The 21,752-nt window shown below is 39.3% G+C and overlaps 1 protein-coding gene and 1 long non-coding RNA gene across 3 annotated transcripts in view; one reads left to right on the plus strand and one right to left on the minus strand.

The window, feature by feature from the left end:
* Positions 1-21,752, minus strand: part of LOC121946432 (prickle-like protein 2) — a 51,164-nt gene that overhangs the window by 8,698 nt on the left and 20,714 nt on the right. For both annotated transcript variants that reach the window (XM_042490989.2, XM_042490988.2), the window contains exon 2: positions 4,073-4,257. In XM_042490989.2, coding sequence (XP_042346923.1) covers positions 4,073-4,204 — 132 coding nt within the window. In that variant the 5' untranslated portion in view covers positions 4,205-4,257. The remainder of the gene's footprint in view (positions 1-4,072; positions 4,258-21,752) is intronic.
* On the plus strand, positions 7,363-20,029 carry LOC148188702 (uncharacterized). The gene is made up of 3 exons (XR_015777465.1): positions 7,363-8,598; positions 13,805-13,893; positions 19,219-20,029. It is a non-coding gene; the product is annotated as an uncharacterized LOC148188702 (long non-coding RNA).

Raw genomic sequence — 21,752 nt, forward strand, 5'->3', positions numbered from 1 at the left:
TCAATTGGCTCATGAGCCCTGAGTGAAAATGCAGAAAATTGTAAGAAATTCTCCAATTTTCCCCAAAAATTCTGCTTGAGGAATGTAGAAAAGTTGGCATATTGTTAATAGCTCAATGGAAACAGAATCAGGGAATAAATGATGACAAAAAAAAAATTACGTGATTTAGATGTCACTCAAGCTTTACTTTTGCCGAAACGGTTAATTTGTGGCTGAAAAATCAAAACAATGAGCCGATAGATGCTCACAAATATCCTTTTTTGAATACAAGCTGTCATAAAAATATTGATAACAGCCATTTTACATATGATTTGAAGCTGACTTTCAGAGTGTTAGCTAAGTCATTGTGCACATTATACTGAGTGAGAGATAGGCTATTTTACATAATCTACATTATTACATTAATTCATGGTGACAAACCCACTTAAATGAATCTGAAATTACTTTGAGATGAATTTATCATGGTCTTCATGCCAATAGAATTTGTTTTGCTTTGCCCTCCATCATCGTTGCCCTTGGAAATTAGTGTCTGAGATTCGAAGTGTGTGGCACAGTGAGCTCTGCGTTGCCGCAGACACAACCTTGAACAGCATCAGGTGCTTAAAATTTTCAACAGCTAATATTCACATTGCTGAAAGTTAATCTCCGTGCTGGTGTTGCAATTTTTAATTCACGATGCAGTGGGACTCGGTATCGGCAGCCTGAACCTCCTTTTGCATTTGCATGTTAGCAGGTGAAATGGAAAAAACCTTGATTGGTGTATGAAAAGTAAACACTCAAAGAAAGGAAAGCAGTCTTGTCACATGTCTCTGATTTTCAGCAAAAAAGCCTTTGACACAAAGTGGTCTAGTGTTCAGCGCAGTGTAACGATCTATTTTGCTGAGGTTGTTGTGATCCAATTTACATAATCAGTGGGGTGGAGAGCGAGAGGGATGGGAAGTGAATCTCTGAGTGCTGCCCCTCAGATTCTCTATAACCCACCCACTTGTTTTATTCTTCGCTGAGGAGGGTGACACCGAGCCTTATGACAAGTTTGCCAGTTAGGGTCGTTTGAAGTTAGGAGCTTTTCTCCAGAATCGGGCTCTTCATATGAGGAGAGCGTATAAAGAAACAGGTATGCTTTAAAGTTTTTTTTGGTCTATCATGCTGCAAAAAATCCCTAAAACTTTCCTTAATATCTCCACTGTATCTTGGGCTCTGAATATAATAATGGACATAGCTACTATAATGTCACTCATTGGTTTGTGACTCCTGTTTTGAATCCTGGAGCTCAGCATTTCGGTGATGGCCATCTTGGTTTTTTGGAGCCCAAAATGATCATATTTGGGCAAGAGGTTAGAGCTGTGGAGGTGCAAAGGGAGGATCTGAGCAGCCGAGGTCACTCAAAGCTGCCCTGCCCTTAATTATGCGTAACTAAGCCTAGTAACACTTAAACATGTGAGTTAAATAAAAAATCATCCCCTGTACACTTGTCTTCATCTTCACTCGGTGTATTTTTGAGAATACTGTGAATTTTGTTTCTGTTCACTTTGTTCCTGTGCTGCCTTTTCTTTATTCACCCAGCTACACACCTGCCCTGCATCAGCCTCGTTAGTCCTTCCCTGCTCCTGTGTTAAGCCAGTCAGCTCTCGGCCTGTTCTTCTGCCTCATCACCTTTTTCACCAAAGCCTCCCTGTCCGTTTTTCTCTACCTGCACTTCATCTCCTCCTCAGACAAGTTTGTATTTATGTTCTGGTCTTCACTTCAGTCTTTGCCTGATCCTTGTTTTGGTTGTTTGGTCTTCTGTTTGCTGTTTCTCTTATCCAACCAAGAAAAAAACTATTAGTTCCAGTTGCCTGCGGTCTCATGGATTTGAGTCCATCTCCTCTACATCTCCTGACAGAGTCAGTCCCCTCTGCCTACAAAAAAACAAGATGGTGACGGCAAACTGTGGTTTTTCTGTAACAACAAATGTGACAATCCTACAATAGTAGCTTGCAGCGTATGTACAAGCAGTGTAGGGAGGAGTAGCCACAATGCATGTTAAGCGACAGTTGAGACATTGTATACCTTTAACAATTAACCCCTTTAAAACCCAAGCAAATTGGTTACAAGAAAAATATCTGAAAATGAGTTAAATAAATAAATAAATAAAACAACCAGAAAGAAAGTTAAAAAAAACAACAACAACAACAAGGAAATGACCTAAGGAAAGTGCTTAAAAATTCCAATAATTATCATAGTAACTATCATACTTACATATTGAATTTAGGTTACATAATTATATATATAGAGTGAGAGATCAATTTGTGGAACACTTCTTAGTAAGGTGCTCATTGATTAATTTTCCACATATATTTAGGAAAAAAACAAACAAACTATTTTTTCTGGGTTCAAAGTTTTAGACGCGTGTGATAGATGTCTGAAAGCAGCACAAGAAAAGTGATTTGGCACCAGTTTCAAAGAGTTACGTACTTATCTAAATTATTGCATCTTAATTTAATTTTGATCGACTACTTGATTAATTGGTTAATAGCTTCAGCTCTGTTTCAAATTATTAGAGGCTCTATCTCAACAAATCTAGTAATTGTAAGCTCTTAAAATAACTGCAGTGCACAGCTGATACAAAACATTTTGACAATTAAGGATAAATAAAAAAAACTACAATATAAAGAAGTTGTTCTTAACTAACACAGACAGAATCAACTGTTAGGTGGGCCAGAGATGGTCAGTGGTGAACAGTTCAGCCAAATGATCCTTGTTGTCACACAAAATGAAGTCATGTCAATTTTGAGTTCTGACAGCTGAATGCAGTAATGATTTTCTTTTGATCGTCAAAATGCATGTCACATGACATTGTGTGGAGAGAACCACGAAATGACAGGCTTAAAAATCATTACATTCAAGTGTATGAAAAAAAGCAATAGGCAGCCACAATTGCCTGCACCCCCTGTTGGAGGAAAGAGACTGTAGTCTCTTTGAGCATCCTGTCAAGATGGCTGACTGGAGGAAAATGACTGTTATCAGCCCAGCCTGTCATGTGTTAACGGAGCCCCAGGAGTGCTGCCCTTACTAAATAAAGACAGAAGTGTTTATACCCAATATAGCTGAACAGAGCTCTGTTTGTCATGTGTCAGAACTGATGACAACAATCGACAAAAATAAAAAATGATCGGGAATTATCCTGCTCTGGATTTACATAGTTGATTACATTAGCTTGGTCATGCATGCAATTAAAAGGCATTTAAACTGCAAATGAGTACAGGCAGGGAATTGTGAAACCTGGATGCACAAACACGTTGCCGCACATTTCCAATTAGATTCATCCAAACATTCACTGACTCAAATTGCTTCCATTCCTCTGGGTTTAAATTTGCACGAAAACACAAACTACAGAACAAACCAAGGCTTGGCATTGCAAATTCATTAAATGGAAAATATTTTTACAGTCTACAGTGACACATTTCTCTCTTGTTTTTACAGAAATGTTATAATCGTCTACTTGATGGTGATCAGGTAAAGTGATGACAGCTTCATATGAACTGGGACTCTGCATAAACCTAGACATTTCAATATATAATAGGGTGATATTTGCGTTTTTTGATGAGTGACTTAGACGACATTTGCTTAATTAATGTATTCTTCAGACAAAGCAATCAGCTAATCAGTCTGAGTTTCCTTTTTATGATGTCGGTTAGAGTTGTCATTGTCTGCCATCTGACTGTGAACTCGGTTCCTACACAGTGTCAGCTTTAACACTGACAGCCGAAAAATGTCCTTACAGTTATTCTTCCAAGAAACTCCTGACAGCTCTGTGATTTGTGTGTCACCCCTGCCCTCCCCTCCACCATGAAGGGGATTTAAAAAAGCAATAATGATACATTGTCTTGTTTTCAGATCAGTGAATTTTCCATCTCAGGATTATTAGGAAAACACCACAGATACTTTATCGTCTGAATAATTTAATTCTTCTGACTGATTCGGTTGAATTGGACACGGTCTAGCTGTGCCGGACAAAAATAAGCATTAGCTAATGAAACACTTAGAGGAGGCGGGAAGGAGGCGACTGTGATGACTGCTGGAGCTTGTGTACCTGCTCAGGGCTGAGGCCGGGGGGAACCCAGGCATACTCCTCCAGTGCACATCCAGAGTCATCATCAGAGGTGGAGTTCCTCTGAAAGTCGTACATCAGCTTGGTGATGGTCTTCTCCATCTCCAGAGACATGGCTGTCACAACATGCTCCTCTACACAAACCGCTTCAGTGGACACAGGTATTCCTGTTGAGGAAACACAGAGAAAGAGTGAGAAGGAGGCAGAGAAGAGGAAATTGAAATAAAAAGAGAGAGCGAGACAGTGGTTTGGGAAACAGATGAATCTGCAAGTTCAGACTAAATTCATCATGGCCTCAGATGGGCCTGGCCAATCACATAGATGTTGCAACAGCATAAGAACTGGAGAGTATTTCTTCATTGAAAGAAGAGCAAAAAATGGCACTGAAGTCTTTTCTTGATGGAAAAGATGTTTTCACTCTTCCCCCCACTGGCTTTGGTAGATCTCATTTAAGATTAAGGTGAGCCCATGATAGACAGATAGCTCATCCAATCACCTGTCAAATATTTTTTGGAAAGTGCACACTTTTCCAAACAGTTTTCAATAATGACTTCTTTGATGGTTCTATATAACAAACCAGCTGGTGTGTCGAGTTATGGAAATAGTACCTCAGCAGAAAATTCCACATCAATTGCAGCCATCTGAACTGTTTTCCAAAAATATCTCAATGATGCTCTTCTATACTAAGGCTGTAGTGTCCCTGCACAAGAGTGCATGAGCCAAAAATGACCTCCCCTATGTATTTAGCATAAGCGCAAAAGGCTCTGCAAGTTGTCAATCATCATTTGAAACACAACACTAGATAAATCCTCTTCAGAAGAAAATTGCTTTGAACGAACAGTTGCCTCCCCATGTCTTCACACTCAGCAAAACCATAGCATTAACTACCAGTAGCTCCTCACAAGACGCTTTAAAATCACAGCACTTTATATTACAAAATCAATCTATACTGACAATGCAGTCTCAAAACATCGTTATCAGCAGACACCGCTCTATCTGCATTCCCTGCTTTACTTGAATGAATAGATTAGAGATCAGTTCAATCTTTTCCTCCCTCTTCTTTCTGTCTGAGAGGAGAACAGCTGCACACATTACTGACACATGAATAATTAACGGGACTAGGTATCGCCCCCATCGCCAAAGTATGAAAATGAAATGCAACTCATTTTACAGGCAACTGGAATATTTAATGAGCCGGAAACTAGAGCAAGAATGAGTTCTGTTTACATCTCATGGCTTGTTATTTTGAAAGCTGACGAGTGGAGCGATAATGGAGTCAATTAGTGTATAGTGGAAGGAAACAAACGTGGTTATAATATGAATTTGAAAAGTGATTATCAAACCTGCTAAGGCTATTGTAATATAATCAATGGGATTTTCAAGTGAAATCATAAAAGGGACAGATATATCCTGTCAGCACCCTCAACTTGTGCATTGCAATTTAGCCCATTTTTGCCTTTTTACATGGTAGGCTGACGTTTTATAATTTTCCACGTTTCCAGATAAGCTTCAGTGTGTGTGTTTATTGCATACCAGATGCTTCTGGTAGTTTCTGGTTGTGGAATGATTTAAAAGTAGTTTTGGGTTAATTTATTTTTGTGGTTTTACAAATTGTATAGTGGCTGTAGTTCAGGTGGTAGAGCAGGTTGTCTTCTCATCAGAGGGTTCCTGGCTCCTTCGGTCTGCATGTCAAAGTATCCTTGGGCAAGATACTCTGCAAAAAAATTGCTACAGATGGCTGTGCCAGCGGTGTGTGTGTGTATAAATGTTTAAAAAATAAGAAGCAGGTGGAAACTTGCAAGGTAGCCTTGGCCACCAGTGAATGAATAATGGGCTGAATGTGACAAGTAGAGTAAAAGGGCTTTGGGTGTCCATTTACCAGTCCAAATTAAATCCACCAGTCGTCAGTGACATCCACGATGGTGTCCTGGATCACAGTCTGTAGGGCACATGCCCTCAGTGACATGGAGGCATGTTACTATGAGCAGGCATCATAGTTTGTTTATGTATTTTGACTTTGACCAGTGACTTTTATTTGAGTGTGACCAGTGACTCTGCTCTTTTGCCACCTCTAAATGGTATATAGCAGTAAGTGAGCGTTTTGAAACCGGACATCTTTTTAGTACTGCTACTGTCGCACCAATGCTTATTCATCATAAAGCACGTGCCTACTCCTTTTTATCAGAGTCCTCTGTTCTGTCAGATTGGAATTTAGAAAAAGAGACACCTGGTTGAATAGTGTGGTCCAGTATATCAGGATTTAGCAAAGGCATTTCTCTTCCTGACATCCCGTTGGAAACTTAGGTGAGTGCAGAGATTATCCAGTTCAGTATCCAGTCCCCATACAATGACTAGCAGGATGCTTGGCAGAGAAGATACATGTGACCAGGATCGCAGCTGGTATTTAATTCATCTGTGTTTGCCTTGGTGCCTCCGAAGCAGAGATGGGCGTAGAGATGCTTGCCCATGTGGTGGGATCAAAGCTGCTGCCCATCTTCTCCACAATTTCCAATGTTTTCTTTGATGTGTACATTTGAAAAATTCAACCAGCCAGGCAGCAAAGTTGGCAGGAGGAAAGTGGTGAGTTGATTTCGTCATCCTGATGAGTGACCCTTAGCCCAACATCAGTCACAAAAAAAGCATAACCAGTATTGGTAAAATGGACTTAAGAGCGTAGATTTACATAAATTTAGCACAAATTTAGCAGAGCTGATGGAGAGTCGACTGGAAACGTCCGAGGCTGTAATGATACTCAGAGAGTAGTCAATGTGGACGCACAAGTGGCACAGACAGCTGAGACTGAGATGAGAGGTTTTTCTGTGTTTGAAGGTCATGTATCAAGGTCGCAGCAGTTCACTAACAGAAACAGCACGTCATGCTGGTCGGTGACAAAGTGTAACCAGGCCCTGACATTTCTGATTCAAAATGATTGCATAAGACAGGTCTTTTTGGGCAGTTTTAGACAGCAACACAATTTCATACAGATTAGAAATCACAGAGGAAAAAAAAAGCAGAGATGAAGCAGTGGCCAACCAACAGCAGACATTTCCACAGACTGAGCCAGTGAGTCAGCCACCATCTAAGCAGAGCTGAGTACTGTTTATCTCTCTAAGATGGGTGCTGCTGATTTCTTTGTGAGGAGAGATCACAGGTATGTAACCTTGAGCCTCTAGCTTGGCCTGAGGCTGTTATTCATTAGTGCAGGGAGGCTGAGTGAGAGTGGGCCTGCTGGGAAGCCTGCAGCCTGTTGCGCCAGTTAGACATCAGTTCAAACGTGACTTATGTTGGCAATAAATCTTACCAGTAAGCTGCTGCTGCAACTAAAATTTGAACTACATGCTGGCATTAATATATAAATTTCACTTTCCCACCAGCTGGGTCATAGGGAGGGTGGAATGTGTTTTAATTGCATATCTTTTACTGAGCAAAAATTCACTTATATATATTTATGAATAATCAGATATTTGGGGAATATACTCATCTACTCTCTTTCTGAGACTTACATTAGGAGTATTGGTTTTAGAGGTGATAAATATCGATCATTTTGGTAATTTTTATTGTTTCAATCAGTTAATCCTTTAGAACCTGAATCAACATCAGTTTTGTCGTGCTGTATTGAGATGCCTTTCAAAAACACATACATTTCTGGGACCTGAGAAAGTTGGCTTAATTTATTCTGAAAACATGGGGAAAAAATGCATTAAGCTTGGCAAGAAATGTCCAGAAAACTGCAAAAAATTATAAAAGGTAATTAAAAAATGTCTTAAAATTAGATGTGTGGAGTGGCAATGTATCAAAATTCTTACAGGTGTATATCCAAATGTATAATTTTACTTTACTTTCTTTTTTACTTTATTTTTAGCACTTAAGGTCATAATTTTTTTCATTTTCTTTTGTTTTAGCTTGTTTTCAGAGAATTTTCCAGTAACTTCTTGCTAATTTCTTACTCATTTTTGAGCCATTCCTTGTTAAATTGCCCAGCATCCATGTTTTTCAATGATACCAAGCCTCTTTCTTCAGATTTTGAATGGCTGAAGGAATATTTTGTTATTTTTAGATTACACTTATTCATTTTCTTGCAGTGTAGGCTACCAAATGAAAAGATTTATACCACTCACATCTTACCTTAAATATGAAGCTACAGCCAGCAGCAGGCGCGTAGCATACACGGGGTACATGTGGGACATGTCCTCCGCACTTGGCGTATCTGTGCCCTCTGTCCCCCGCACTTTTTACAACCGTTCAATTAATATGTAACATGTCATACCCCTGGATGTATTATAAGGCTGTCATACCTCGTTTTTCCCAGCGGTCTTGAAACGCACCGTGAATGGGCGGTAGCATACAAGTCACGCGCTGTCCCGTTGTGATCACGTGACACAGTTGAAGACGCGCGCGGGCAGCACTGCTCCGAAATGGCAGTTTTAACTAAAGTACCACAAAATATGTACAGCAAACCAACCAGCAAGAGGCTAAAAACCTTTCCCTCCTTCTCCAAAACAAACCGTGTAAGTTGAGTAAAGCTGTTGCCTGTTGATAACGTTAGCTAAATGATGTCAAATTAGTTACATGTCAATATAGCAGTTGCTAGTTATTGTTGATGGCTAGCTAGCTTCATGATAGGTATATACCCACGTCGCCTGAATTTCTGTGTAGAATTTGTGCTCACTGTTGCTTTGCATTTATTTTTTTATTTTTATTTTTAGTGCTAGAATAGAAAGAGCAGGGAGGAGAAGGTGGACCAGAAGGCAACACTGTTGGTCATACAGGGGCTTCATAGGTGAAGAGAGATTATAATTGGCAAAGAAAATATGTCTATAGCATAAAAGTGACTTTGAGACTAATTTCCACAGCTATTTTACAACTGCTGGGTCTGACATGTTTTGGCATGGGGCCAAAACACAAAGAATTACATTATGATATATCAGAGTTTTTTAAAATGATATTATTTTTGGGACAGCAATGCTTAAATGGCGCTTATTTAAGAGAAACTAATATAGTTTAATATAAAAGGCCATTCATGTGAGTTAGGCTGAAAATGAGTGTGTGGAAGGCAGGTTTTAAGGAAACGCTAGTGTGCTTGCTCCATGGGCCCATGGATGTGGATGATCCAAGTAATTTTATGCCTCGTAATTGAACTTTTTTGGCTTGAGCATCTTTCATAGGAATGAATGGGGCCCCGCTTCTGACATTGTGCCCAGTTCTCTCTGTACATCCATGATACATGATCCATACATGATACAGACTAGATTTCACAGTCTGCTGTGTACTGATTTTTGTTAAGACTTTTGGAAAGACTGTAAGTGTAATAGATTCATTTAAGTTGCCTGTATTGGTAAGTCTGTCTTTGTTTTCACTTAGTCGGCTTATTATTAAGATGATTGTGTTTTCTTGTTTTCTTGGCTTGTAGTTTATTATATTTTCCCCTTCTGTGTTCCTATGCTGCCTTTTCTCATTTACCCATCTGCACAGCTGTCCTGTATTAGCCTCTTTAGTCCCTCCCTGCTCCTCAGTTTCTCCCAGCCAATCAGCTCCCTGCCTGTTGCTCTGCTTCATCACCTCACCTGAGCTTCTTCGCCCCTTTTTCTTCACCTGCACTTCCTCCCCTCATCAGTCTAGTTTGTTTTTAAGTCAGTCATAATGCACATCTAGTATAGTCAGCTGAGATTTAGGATCCATTCCTACTGATTCATCTCTGAGCAGAAGAGAGGCTGGTTTAGCCTCGCTCAGCATTAAGACCGAAAGCAGGGGTTAACAGAGTCAGGCTTTATCAAAATAGGAAAAAACTCCAAAATTGCCTTACTTACATGTTTTATCTTGTATGCTAACAAGCTAGCCACAACTACACAACTGTGTTTTTTTTCTGGTAAAGAAAAGTGTGCAAAGCTGGCATGTTCACAGACAGAGACTGCCTGTATGTTAACAGACACAGCTGCTGTTCGTTCAGAAAACGGCTCCAATCTGTGTAAGCACACCGCTTTTTAAGAGCCACTGTCTTGTTACTGTGTTAGCGAGAGTTGCATAAAGAAGATGTGTATTTGAAGGCCACTTTTGGCGGAGTTAGTTTGGATGTGTCCCCCATGGTTCGAGGGTTTGTGCTAAACTAAGCTAAACATGTCATAAAGCTGCATCTGACCACAGATACAGTCACTTTCTGGAACTTCTGGTAAGACAGGATATTTCTTGAAATACATCAAGTTAGCCCGATGAAGGTCTATGACCAGAAACATTTTAAATAATCCTTTTTCACAGAAGACATTTTGACATGTCATAGCAGGAAAACCACAGGTTTAACAGCGAACAATGATGAAGGCTGGGGCCATTGTTTTTGTGTGTGCTGGCTCTGTGACACGGCTTACTGGGACATTTAAATGAAATGGAGCCATGAATAATGTTATGAGTTATAGCTGTGTTTTACCTGCTATGACAAAATGTCTGCCGTGGAAAAAGTCTTTTAATTAGCACTGTGGTGTCTTATTAGTATCTTTTTAGTATATCAATCAAGGTTGTTTTGTTGTGAGTTGCTAAGTGTTGGAGAGATCGCCCATAGAGATGTCTGCCTTCTCTTTAATAATGGAACTAGATGGCACACAGCTTGTGGTGCTCAATGTGCCAAGACCACAGAAAGATGCTGAAACTTATATTTAGAAATATGTGTTATTATTTTTGTAAAATAATTTTAAATATAAAAATGTAGTTATTGTAAATATACTTCTCTGGACATTTTCTTCTAGTTTGTTTTATTGTTTTATTTTTCTAACCTTTTTTTCTACAAAATAATTTTAAAAAGGCATGTAGGAAATAGCATCTATTTCCTCCATATGAAAAACTTGGTAAAAAAAAAAAAAAAAAAAAAAAGATGTCATCAGGTGGAAAATAGTAAAAATGGCAAAAGCCCAGAATGACACTCAGAAATAATACAATGCATGTTTTTGTGCTTTGATGGTTGCGGGTTCAAAAATTGCAGTTTGGGTTTCATTTTTTATGCACTTAACAAAATGAATGTAACCAATTTGCTTAGTGTACTTTAGACTTGTTGTAGAGACTGGAATTTCCAAGATTAAACAAAAATACGCAATCTTTCCAAAATGTATGCCATATGCATGAACACAGCCAAAATGATCAAAGAATGAATAGTGCCTAAAAAGCACCAAACAGTCCCTAAGGGTTAAAAAATGATGTGTGATGTTATATGGAGTATGGTAGAGAAACTATAAATACTAACAGTAAAGTGGCCAGTTGGTTGTTGCATTGTGCAGCTAATCCTCTGTGTCTCTATTAGTAAAACCATTGTGAAGAAATTCATTTTGTACACGGTTAGATAGAGAGAATGACAACGTCACTGTGTGCACCAGTGCTTCAATTAATGGTCCCTTCACACCCCGCTTATTAAGATGTACTCTGTGTCTCTACAGTGCATTGTTAAACAAAGACACATCTTTAGTATCAAACAGTTTCAATGCAATGAGTCGTCTTTTACACCCTAACTTTTGACTGAATGCACATTCAGCTGGTACAGAAGGCCGCTGATGAGTGTGTGACTTTTTGACGTAATACACACTCGCCAGGCCGACTGGTTAGTCATAACACACTCCTCTGTTCTTCCCCAGCAACACAAGGAGAGAGGAGAGACAAGTTGTGAACTTCTGTTTCCTGGAGGAGGCATACTTTTGGGTAATTCATGCTGCAGAAAGAAGAAGTGGTAATATATTTTGGGAGAAAATAAGTATTTCAGTATTCTCTATTTTGTAATTTTCTACTTATTTGTAATTTGACCGCCTTCCTGGAAGCATAACCTTGTTTACTGGAGAGACATTAACATGCTTTGGTACATACTCATCTTGAAAAAGCTCTGAGGACTGATGGTTCATTCTGGAGCTGCTCTGTGTTAGATAATTATAGTAAATGTACTGTCTGTCTTTTTTTTTTTGATAGTTATCTTTAATACAGACCGTTTTTGGAATTTATGTCAAAAGAACATTGTGCTCCATTGATGCTAATCATTCGGTGTTGAAGTGGTTTTAAAATTATTTTATCAATAAAGAAAGCAGATAAAAATAGACACATCAGGCTCTTGTAATTAACAGTGTGTAAAGGTCTGTAGCAGAAATGGGCAATTGTGCCTTGCAGGACCAAGAGATTGCTCTGATCAATACACTATCAACCAGATAGGAGGAACTGATCAGGAGAATCACCTGGAGGAGAGAATGGCTGTAATAAAGAAGCCGCAGACTCTCTGACCTCTGTCTACAATCATTACAAACATCTTATAATCCTTCTTGACCTCCCCGCACAGTTTTGTTTTTTTTTTTTTTACATTTTTGACCTTTATATCACAATGACATCCTAATTATAACCAATGATATTAGAGACACTTTCTGGGTGCCATTTTATACCTAAAATGTCACAACGTCTTGTATTCAACAGTTATGTGAAGACAGATGATAATCTGATAAATTGCATCAGTATTATTATAGAATAGCATGAAATCTGTCTTAAATGAACAGAACAAATTCACAAGGCATTCTAACAAGTCTCTGCTTGATATTTTAAATAAATATTATTTATTATTTAATTTAACAACATTTTCAAAATATAATTATGATAATTATAAATGAAGTTTTCCCCAGCCTTTTTTCTTTGTTATCCAGACATTTTCCCCTAGCTTTAAAAAAAATAGTTTTATAAATCTACTAATTTCTTGCAATTTGTAAAACATTTGTAATTAAAGGGCTCATTGTCTTTTTTTTGACAGAAATTGCACCAATTTGCTTATGGTTCAATGGTTTAAATATTGTGAATGTCGTCCGAAAGCAGCACAAGAAAAGTGATGTCACTCTGGGGTTTCAAAGGGTTGATAATACGTTTCATGTTTTTTTGTCTCACAAAGTAAATTTAATGTGGCTTTTCTGACAGTGATCTACTGAAAAAATGTCTTTTTCTTTGTCTCTCTCCCATAAAGCGATGGGTAAAGCACCCAGTTAGTTATTTGTTGTATGCGGAGTGAGGCTCTCTGATCTTAGCCTTTGGAGCTCGTCCTTCAGAGTTGTCGGAGGTCTCTTGGTGGCCTCCCTCACTTGTCTCCTTGATGCAGATTTACAGCTGTGTTGCTCTCTTTCAATTTCTTGATGGGAAAATTTGCTTTTTTTGTGGATGTCCAATCCCTGTTGATGGTAAATGTGGTTAAGTGAAGTGTTAAGTCCTCAGTATGTGCTGAAGGCGAGTTTGCAGCTGAAAAATCTGTTATTCTTCCTGTATCCAGCACCCTCTTTTGACGTGACAGTGATGTAGTTGGATGCAGGAAGAACCACAAGTTGGATTTTGCCTCTGGGTGGCCAGGGGGATGTGTTCTTCTTTACTCTCTTCGTTTGTATAACAAACTTTCCGAAATTGAAAATGGCATCCTAAAATATGAGTGCAGAGGATGTTATGGACGAGGATAGTTTTTACTGTGTTTTGGCTGACTCGAGCCAGGGTGAAGGCCTAAGAAATGCAGCGGAAAGATGCTGCAAGAAGATATGGCCGGCAGGGACCCTCCAGAGCCTGAGCTGAGAGCACACACCACCTGATGGTGCCTTTGCTGACATTTCCCTGCGATTCCAAACTGTATTGTTAGGCTGCACTGAATTTTTTGGGCAGCTTTTACGGATGTTGTCATCAACCCTGAGAGTACCCGTATGTGACTTACTTAAGCTTTTCTCCTTACGTGGACAGACCTGTGTTGTGGACCTTCTTCAGGATCCTGAAGATAAACTGAAAAAGACATCCAAGCCAACAGGGCCAAGAGTGCTGGGGACCTTTGGGTGAGTATTATTTTCACCTAACACTGTTTTTATCTATTTTATTGAATTGCCTCTTAAAAAATGCTCAGAGTAATTAAAGTGGGGAGCAATAAGTTTTCAACTTTTCGATATATAATGTAACATATACTATATTTTATTTATTGAAGAAAACCTAGTGTTACTTGATTTTGACCTTTGCTATGGACTTCATCGTGGATCACCTAATAGCTAGCCAATTTTAATGCAGTGTTTTCACTGCTCTATAGCCATTGTGTTGTGCAATCAACAGTAGTCAATCAATTAAATGTTTAAACAGAAAAAATTATGTCTGGCGACTTTAAAGCTGGGCTTGTGAAATACAAGAAATGGAGGAAGTGACGCAGTAATGTGCTGCTGTGGACAACGTATAAAATAACAAAGCGTGTTGTCGTCTTGGTTCGTGGTGGGTCAGACTACAGAGCTGCAGCTTTTTTATTTCGTTACCTGCAGGAACACAGGCACAACTTGTAAACCTCAGCCAACAAAGTAATAGCTATAGGTGAGCAGGTCACCTGCAATGCATCATGGTAAATGTAGGCACTGCTGGCATGGCTCCACAAGCAGGAGAACTCAACTTCTGAGGTTAGTGTAGCACACAGAGGAATTTATTGGTTCAGCTGACTACAGTTACCACTGACTGGACTGCCACGCAAAGTTGGTGAATTTTCCCTTTAATGATTTAACTCTGTGTGTGTGTGTGTGTGTGTGTGTGTGTGTGTGTGAAATTGTCTTGTATTGATCCCCTGAGTTGCCTGGATGGACAATACCGTTTCACCAAAACATCTTCCAGGTAGATTTACAATTAAATAAAACTCCTTGACTACATACACAAAGGTGATCTCCATTTAACTAATTACGCAATCTCTAAAACCAGTTGTCTGCACCAGTGATGATTTCGTTATTACCTTTAAAAAGGGTTGAAAAATATATTTTGTATATTATACAAATGTCTAAAGGGTCTTTATCTATTGCTCAGTGTCAAAAAAGCCACATTCAATCTTCTCTGAATGCTGGAAAACATGATGACTTGAGATGGGGGTGAACACTTTTAATAGACACTGAATTTATAATTTGTCATCCCTCTTGAAGGCAGCCTGCTGCTTTCAGAGTACCTCGCTTTTAGGTCAACACAATTCATTAATCTGCACCTACTTGACACCTCTGAAATAATCACAGTCATATGATGGGTTTAGTTTGAGCGTATAGATTGTCTGAATTATTTGACAGCGATGATTGCCGTTTTAACCAGCTGCAGTAGCTGGTGTATAGCCGAGAACTCATCCAAACTGAACCTCAGTGAGGCAGCAGTCAGCCAAGTGTAGGCTGCAAAAATGCTGCAAGTTGCCGTGGCAACGGATTGGTGTGTGCAAAGTCTTGAACAACACCCATTTACTAGTGTCTTAAGAAATGTATGATTTTATTGATTTAACAATAGAAAAACAAGCAGAGAGAGACCTGTAACATATTTATCTTCCGACCAGCGTCTTTGTGGGGAAACATGAATCTTTTAGTGTTCTTTCTATTACGCACCAGGGTTATGTAATGTATTTGCTGTGGGCATATCATGTTTTGCAGATCATAATTCATCACTGAATGTGAATTTACTTTTATTTTTTTCATAATTTGCTTCTCCTTCAGTAAGATCCAATTAGCAGTGTCTTAATTTACACATAAATTAACTGAGATTAATTAACATCTCTGTGCCAGAGGAGAGAAGATCTTTGGGTAATTGGGTGATTTTGAGAACAAAGAAAAGTGTTCTGCGTATAAACTCACAATAGCTCCGATTTCAGTTAGAGAAAATAGTCCTGAATACATACGGTATCTGGAAAGGGAAGGAGAGCGAGAGAAACAATAGATGGAGGGCTGTAGATGCAGTGTTAAGAGCAGCGCTTTTTCCTTTTTCACGTGTCATGCTTCACCCACCTCCCTCCTTCCTCCTCCCATCCTCATGTGCCTCTGACAGGCTCTGTGTGGGTGTGCATGAGAGAAAGAGAAGGAGAGGGAGTGATGGAGAGAAAAAGCTCTTATTTATGTAAAAGCTGACATGAGAGGAGGTGCTCGGCTGAAGCTCCGAGCCTGACCAAGGCTCTATTAACTCTTCACAGTGAGAGGAACACCAATCAAAATCGACTATAGACTCTTCATGACAGCAGAGATAGTGCAAAGCTGACTTAATCTCCTTATCTGCTAACATGATGTTGTACGTCAGCAGTAATAAGAGTTGATAAATTCCCTTGTTTTACATTTTTTCTATTTCCCCTTTTAAACCAACGCAAAAATTCGCATATGGGCTCCTGTGCCTTTCATGGATATTTCTTATCAGCATTAATCATGAAATGAGGCAAAGAGTTTCATTTTCACTCCTGCGTCCCCTGCACGCAAAAAGCCGAACAAAAGAGGATACTAATCGTCTCAACAGGTTCTTGGTTGTCAGCTAATCTCAGTGCTGTATGTAGGCAATTATTTCCCTGTAAACAAACACTGTGTGGAATTATTATTCCAACACACAGTAATTAATCATCCTCTGCCTGTTGTGGACTCTGCAGCAGCAATGTAGCAAACACTTGGGATTTATGAACTCTGTTGAACTATTTACCGTGTGCACCAAACAACTAAAATCACATGCAAACGAGTGTAAATTGTGTTAGTCACTCCTCTCTACTTCTAACAGCAGCACTTTACTACTTTCAACAGCTTCACATTCTCAAAGACTCAGCACATCCGGTGAAATATTAAAGCCGGAGTACAGTGGGAGGTTTGAAGTTTTTTTACTCGATATATTTTCTGCTCTGTGTGTGTGTGTGTGTGTGTGTGTGTGTGTGTGTGTGTGTGTGTGTATATATATATATATATATATATATATATATATAGTGGTGAAACACGTGCTCCTAATGTTAAAGAAGTGGTTTAGTTTGGCCCCCTCTGCAAAAACTGTAAAAACATCAAACACTTCAACAGTATGCCCCCCGGGAGAATTGTGACGGGCAAATACATGATGGGACAAAGTACATAAAGGTCAGTCACTGAAAAATTTGAAATGCAGATTTTTCAGGGAGCTAAGCAGGCTTCAGTGCAGATCAGTAGGACCATAAAAGACTTAGAAAGCGAGCGCTTTGATGTCCTCTAATGGACTGTCCCACGTGCATCCTGTCTTCAGCCAGGCCTCATTCACGTACCAACTCATTTAACACATTAAACATAGGAGATAATTAGCAGATTACATTGCAATTGTCCAAAACAGAAAGAGTTATTATTCGAGACATACTCAGTAGGCGATTTGTTAATTTTTATCAGGGGCTGATGCCCCATTTTTCTAATGCAGGCTGTTCTCACAAACAATTTGTACTTTGCCTACGAAAAGTAATGCACCTAATTTTGTAAATATCCCACGTATTATGAAAGGCTGTGATCATGTGACCAAAGCACTAACAGGAGTAAACAAGACAGCAATCCTGAACAGTCTTGTAAGGGGGCAGGGTGGAGTGATGGATGGCTCCCAAAAATTGTCACATTTCTCTAGAGACATGTATTCTGATATATGTAAATTTTGAGTGAACTTTGACTCATTTTAAGGAACGTCTTCACGACGTTTCGTTACCCAAACCTAACCATAGTAATTTTTATTGCCTAAACCTAACTGTGCACTTATTACCTGACTGTAGGACGCCCCTTGTGGACTTTGTTTGGAGGTTTCTCTTTTGTGTTGTGTTTTTCATTGTTTCATGCATTGTAGGTGTACTTAAGGATTTCAGATTTCATTGTGCATGTGCTGTACATGTGCGCATGTGTTTTGCCTGATTTTACTTCCTGCCTTTGTGTGTTTTCCTGCCTCAGTGATTGTCAGTGTTTCACCTGTTCATCATCAGCCCCTCTGTCACCTGTCGCTCGTTATCTCCCTGCTTTCCTCGTGTGTTAAGTCTTTGTGTCTTTTGTCAGTCTGTCTGTGTTGTCACCTGCATTGGTCTCCTTGTTCCTCATTTACTGTTTGTTTCTAGTTTGGTTGTTGTGTTTTTCTTTGGTTTCTTTTCTACGTGCTCCCTCATTTTTGTTGCCTGCTAGAGTTTTTGTCTTTTTGTATCAGCTTTATGTTATCTAAGCTCACTTTTTTGTTTTCCTATATCATACCTACATTGTGTTTTGCAAATTCCTCTCTTGAAGTTTTGATGAAACATGACCGGTTTCACCACTGGTCTTGGAACATATGAGACACACGCTACTTTTAAATGGCCCATGAGAAGAATTAAGAGAGTGACCATTCTTGATTCAAAGCTGTTTTTACTTTTTAATTTTCTCTCTTTGGAGCATCCCATGTAAAATTACTTTTTTTGAGCTTTTTATTAGACTGTTGTCTCGCATCTCTTCTGCATGTTCTTCATGTTCTTCACAAATGTGATTGGCTGAGTTGCATCAGCTGAGATGATTTAACGCATGCAATCGGTCTGTGTTTCCTAGTTGTTAATCCAGTGCTACAAATTCCATGCTGGTCAACCATTTGAAACCTGAGCAAATTGGTTTGATTTACATACCATAGGGGAAAAGGCAATGAGCAACTTAAGACATGGCTCAAAAATTAGCAAGAAATTTGTAAAAACTTATAAGAAAATTACTGGAAAATAAGCAAAAAACAGTCCAAAACAAAAAAAATGACCTGGGTCTGTAGAAGGATGACAGGTATCCCCCCCTAAAATTGCCAACTCTTCCTCTATTGGTTCATTGAACGTACATAATGAAGAAAACATTCAAAGACCTTTTTGTGTCACTAATACTTCCCTGATTATTCTTAGAGAACTTCAGATGGTAATTATCTGCCTAAGTGCTTAAAACACCCAGGAGGTGTTTTGAAGTGGAACAAGAGGATTTGGATATTTATCAGATTACAGTTTTGCTTTTACAAAACAAAGAGGTTGATTAATCTGATGTGCTTTGATATCCGTTTATTAATATTGGTTTCATCAACTGATAGTGGGATCCTTTGCGCCGGTTCCCAGTGAAACACCATGAAACTAATTTGTTGGCTCATCTCGTTCCTTTGCTTACATAATCAACTGATATAATCAATTTTGCAGGACAACAGATGGATGAAATCTGGTATGGTCCTCTTCACCTCAAACAGTGTCCTGATGCAAACAGCTTTCAGATATCTCAGCAGGCACAGTTTAGGATTGATGATGTGGGCTGTGTTCAATAACACCCGCAGACAGACACACATAGAAATGTGGTGTGACAAATCTTTAGGTAAAATAGGATCATATTCCTGTTGACAACATGGTGTCATTTCACAAACATTTAAATGTGTTTTCACAGTTTCAAAGTGGACACAACAAAGCGCTGTGGGCAGGACTGAAACAGTAACCCACTGCTCCACTAACGCTGCTCCGTGAGCCTCTCTACAGGACTTACAACAACCCCAAATGTCAACCCGTGGCCTTTTCCCCCTTCCCTGCTGAACTCACAGTCATCTCTGATTAATAATAAAGACTTAAAGACACACATACACAAAATCCGCTTTCTGGGGACTAACAGGGGACATTATCTCACTCAGTGGGGATGGCGTGCGTCAGAGCACTGTAACCTTCTATACCAATAATGGCTCAGGAGCCAGTCACCATGCAGTCAGCCTGGATGAGTAAATACAGTAACCCTTGCCCAGCTCTTGTGCAATGAAAGGGGGAAAAAAGAGTAACAGCAACCGAGCATGTGGCTCGACAAGGAATATGTTATTTGTCTGTCTCAATGTAGATGCAGGAGATTACAGAGTCATTTATTTGACTGTGTGTTTGGGTGGAAGGTGGAATACATGACGGAGGATGAGAGGTATCTTTATCAGATTTTAAGTCTTTAACGTCCCGCTCAACTGTTTGGTAGAGCACATTTTGAGTCTCTATATCTTAATTAAAAATGCGTTAAACTCAACCTGATTGAGCTGTCTCTACCATTGCGTTTAGGTATGTTATGCTGAAAAAATCCACTAGATGTTGCTGCCTTTTCAGTTTGCCTCCTACGAGAAGTAGTAATAGTGTCAGTGGTCTTACTGAACAGATTTATGCAACGTTATACAGTAGAAAAAAATCCATAGGGTCAGTTAATTTATTGAATTTTTTAAACATGCTCTACCAAACAGTTGACTTGTCCCTTCAAGGTAAAGGTAGTGAAGCTAAGCTAATTATATTTAGAGTGACTATTTGCTATGAAATACAAAACAAACAAACAAAAAAAACAACTTCTGATTATTCATTGTTGTTAAATGATACATTTAATTTTTATCAGTTACAGATATGGTGAACATTTTAACAGTACCTGACTTGTAATTTAGAATTTTTTTCTCTCTCATTTACCTTTATCATGAACAATCATTTCAATCCAAACTATGAGGTCTGTTGAAACAAAATGAAAAAAACAAAACAAAACATTAATTTTTGCTATTATAGGCCCAAGGAAATAAAAAATGCTAATATTTTTTCCACTGTTTTTTTTTCCTTGGTGAGGACATTAAAGGGTTAAAATGCCACCTTTCAAGCAAGTTCAGTGTCCTTCATTCCTCCATCTTGTTTCTTAATCCGCACAGACGGGGGAGGGCTGTGTGAGAGTGTGTTCATGTGTTCAATAGCTCTCTGCATGGAAAATCATGATCAAGGACACTTGTGAAAACAGCCTGTAAGATCTCTTGATTGGAGCCTGACATCATCCTCCTCTCTGTGTGAGGTTCTGATTTTAATGACGCAACCGATCGTCTCTGATTGGCTGTCAATACACCATCAAATCCAGATTTATGTAAACCCTTCATTTTGATAACAAACAGCTCTCTTGTAGCACCAATCAGCTCATAATCCAGTTATGAGGATTAAATTCTTACCGCAGCTTATTTGGATCAGGACTAACAAGAAATTAATTGAAAGGGGGTTGACCCTATAGGAATAAAAGCTCTGCAGTTCAGCTGGCAGAACAGACCGAGAAAAGCTCAGAGTGGGTGACAACACTGGTGATATAATTGGGAACATAACACACACACTTGAATCGGCCGTCTGCGTTACTCACACTGTGTTGTCATCAATAGCTGGAAGGACATGATTTTCATGTGCTGAAAGCTGCATATCCCAAAAGAACGGGCAAATAAACCAAAATGCTTAAATCAAACCAATTAAAACACACACACACACACACACACACACACACACACACACACACACACAGACAGGGACACACATGCACTACTGTTCATTACTCTGATGTGCTAATTGCTGGAGGTGTATTCCTGAAATCCAAAGTAGGACTTTCTTACCTACAGATGTACAAAATTTCACAAGGACCTGAAAAGCTGTAATTAAAGGGTGACACATTTCTGCTCCTCTCCCACTGTGTGTGGGATGGCCTGAAATAGAATTGCAGGGTTTCAACAGGCGAAGCTGCACTCTTAGGCTGCTGCACGGGCACCATCCTATGTCTCAGTGAGGGAAATGGATACAGCCTGTAGGCCTCCCTATCTTATCTTTTTTTTTTTTTTTACCAAATGATCTGACAGACAGGTGTGATCGGGTATGATGACAGGCAAGCGGCGAGCTGCTGAAGGAGAGAGACTGGGGTCTAAAATGTCAACACACACATACAGCAGATCCAGACCGAGCCTGTGACCTGTACGAAGAGTGCAGCTGGGCGCACGCTGTCCCTCGACTGCAGCTGGTGATTCACAAACTGAGGCTAATTCCTTTTGTGCGGTGCCATTTACATCCTTTGCCTCAGGGTGTAATCTTTAATATGGGGCTGTTATTATTCCATGGAGCCTTGTGTTGGGGGGATACATGCGTGCTATATCTGTGCCTGTTTTTATTTGTCTTGTGTGT

Source organism: Plectropomus leopardus, chromosome 9, assembly GCF_026936395.1.
Source record: "Plectropomus leopardus strain MGB_pleo_1.0 chromosome 9, ASM2693639v1, whole genome shotgun sequence".
Taxonomy (NCBI): domain Eukaryota; kingdom Metazoa; phylum Chordata; class Actinopteri; order Perciformes; family Serranidae; genus Plectropomus; species Plectropomus leopardus.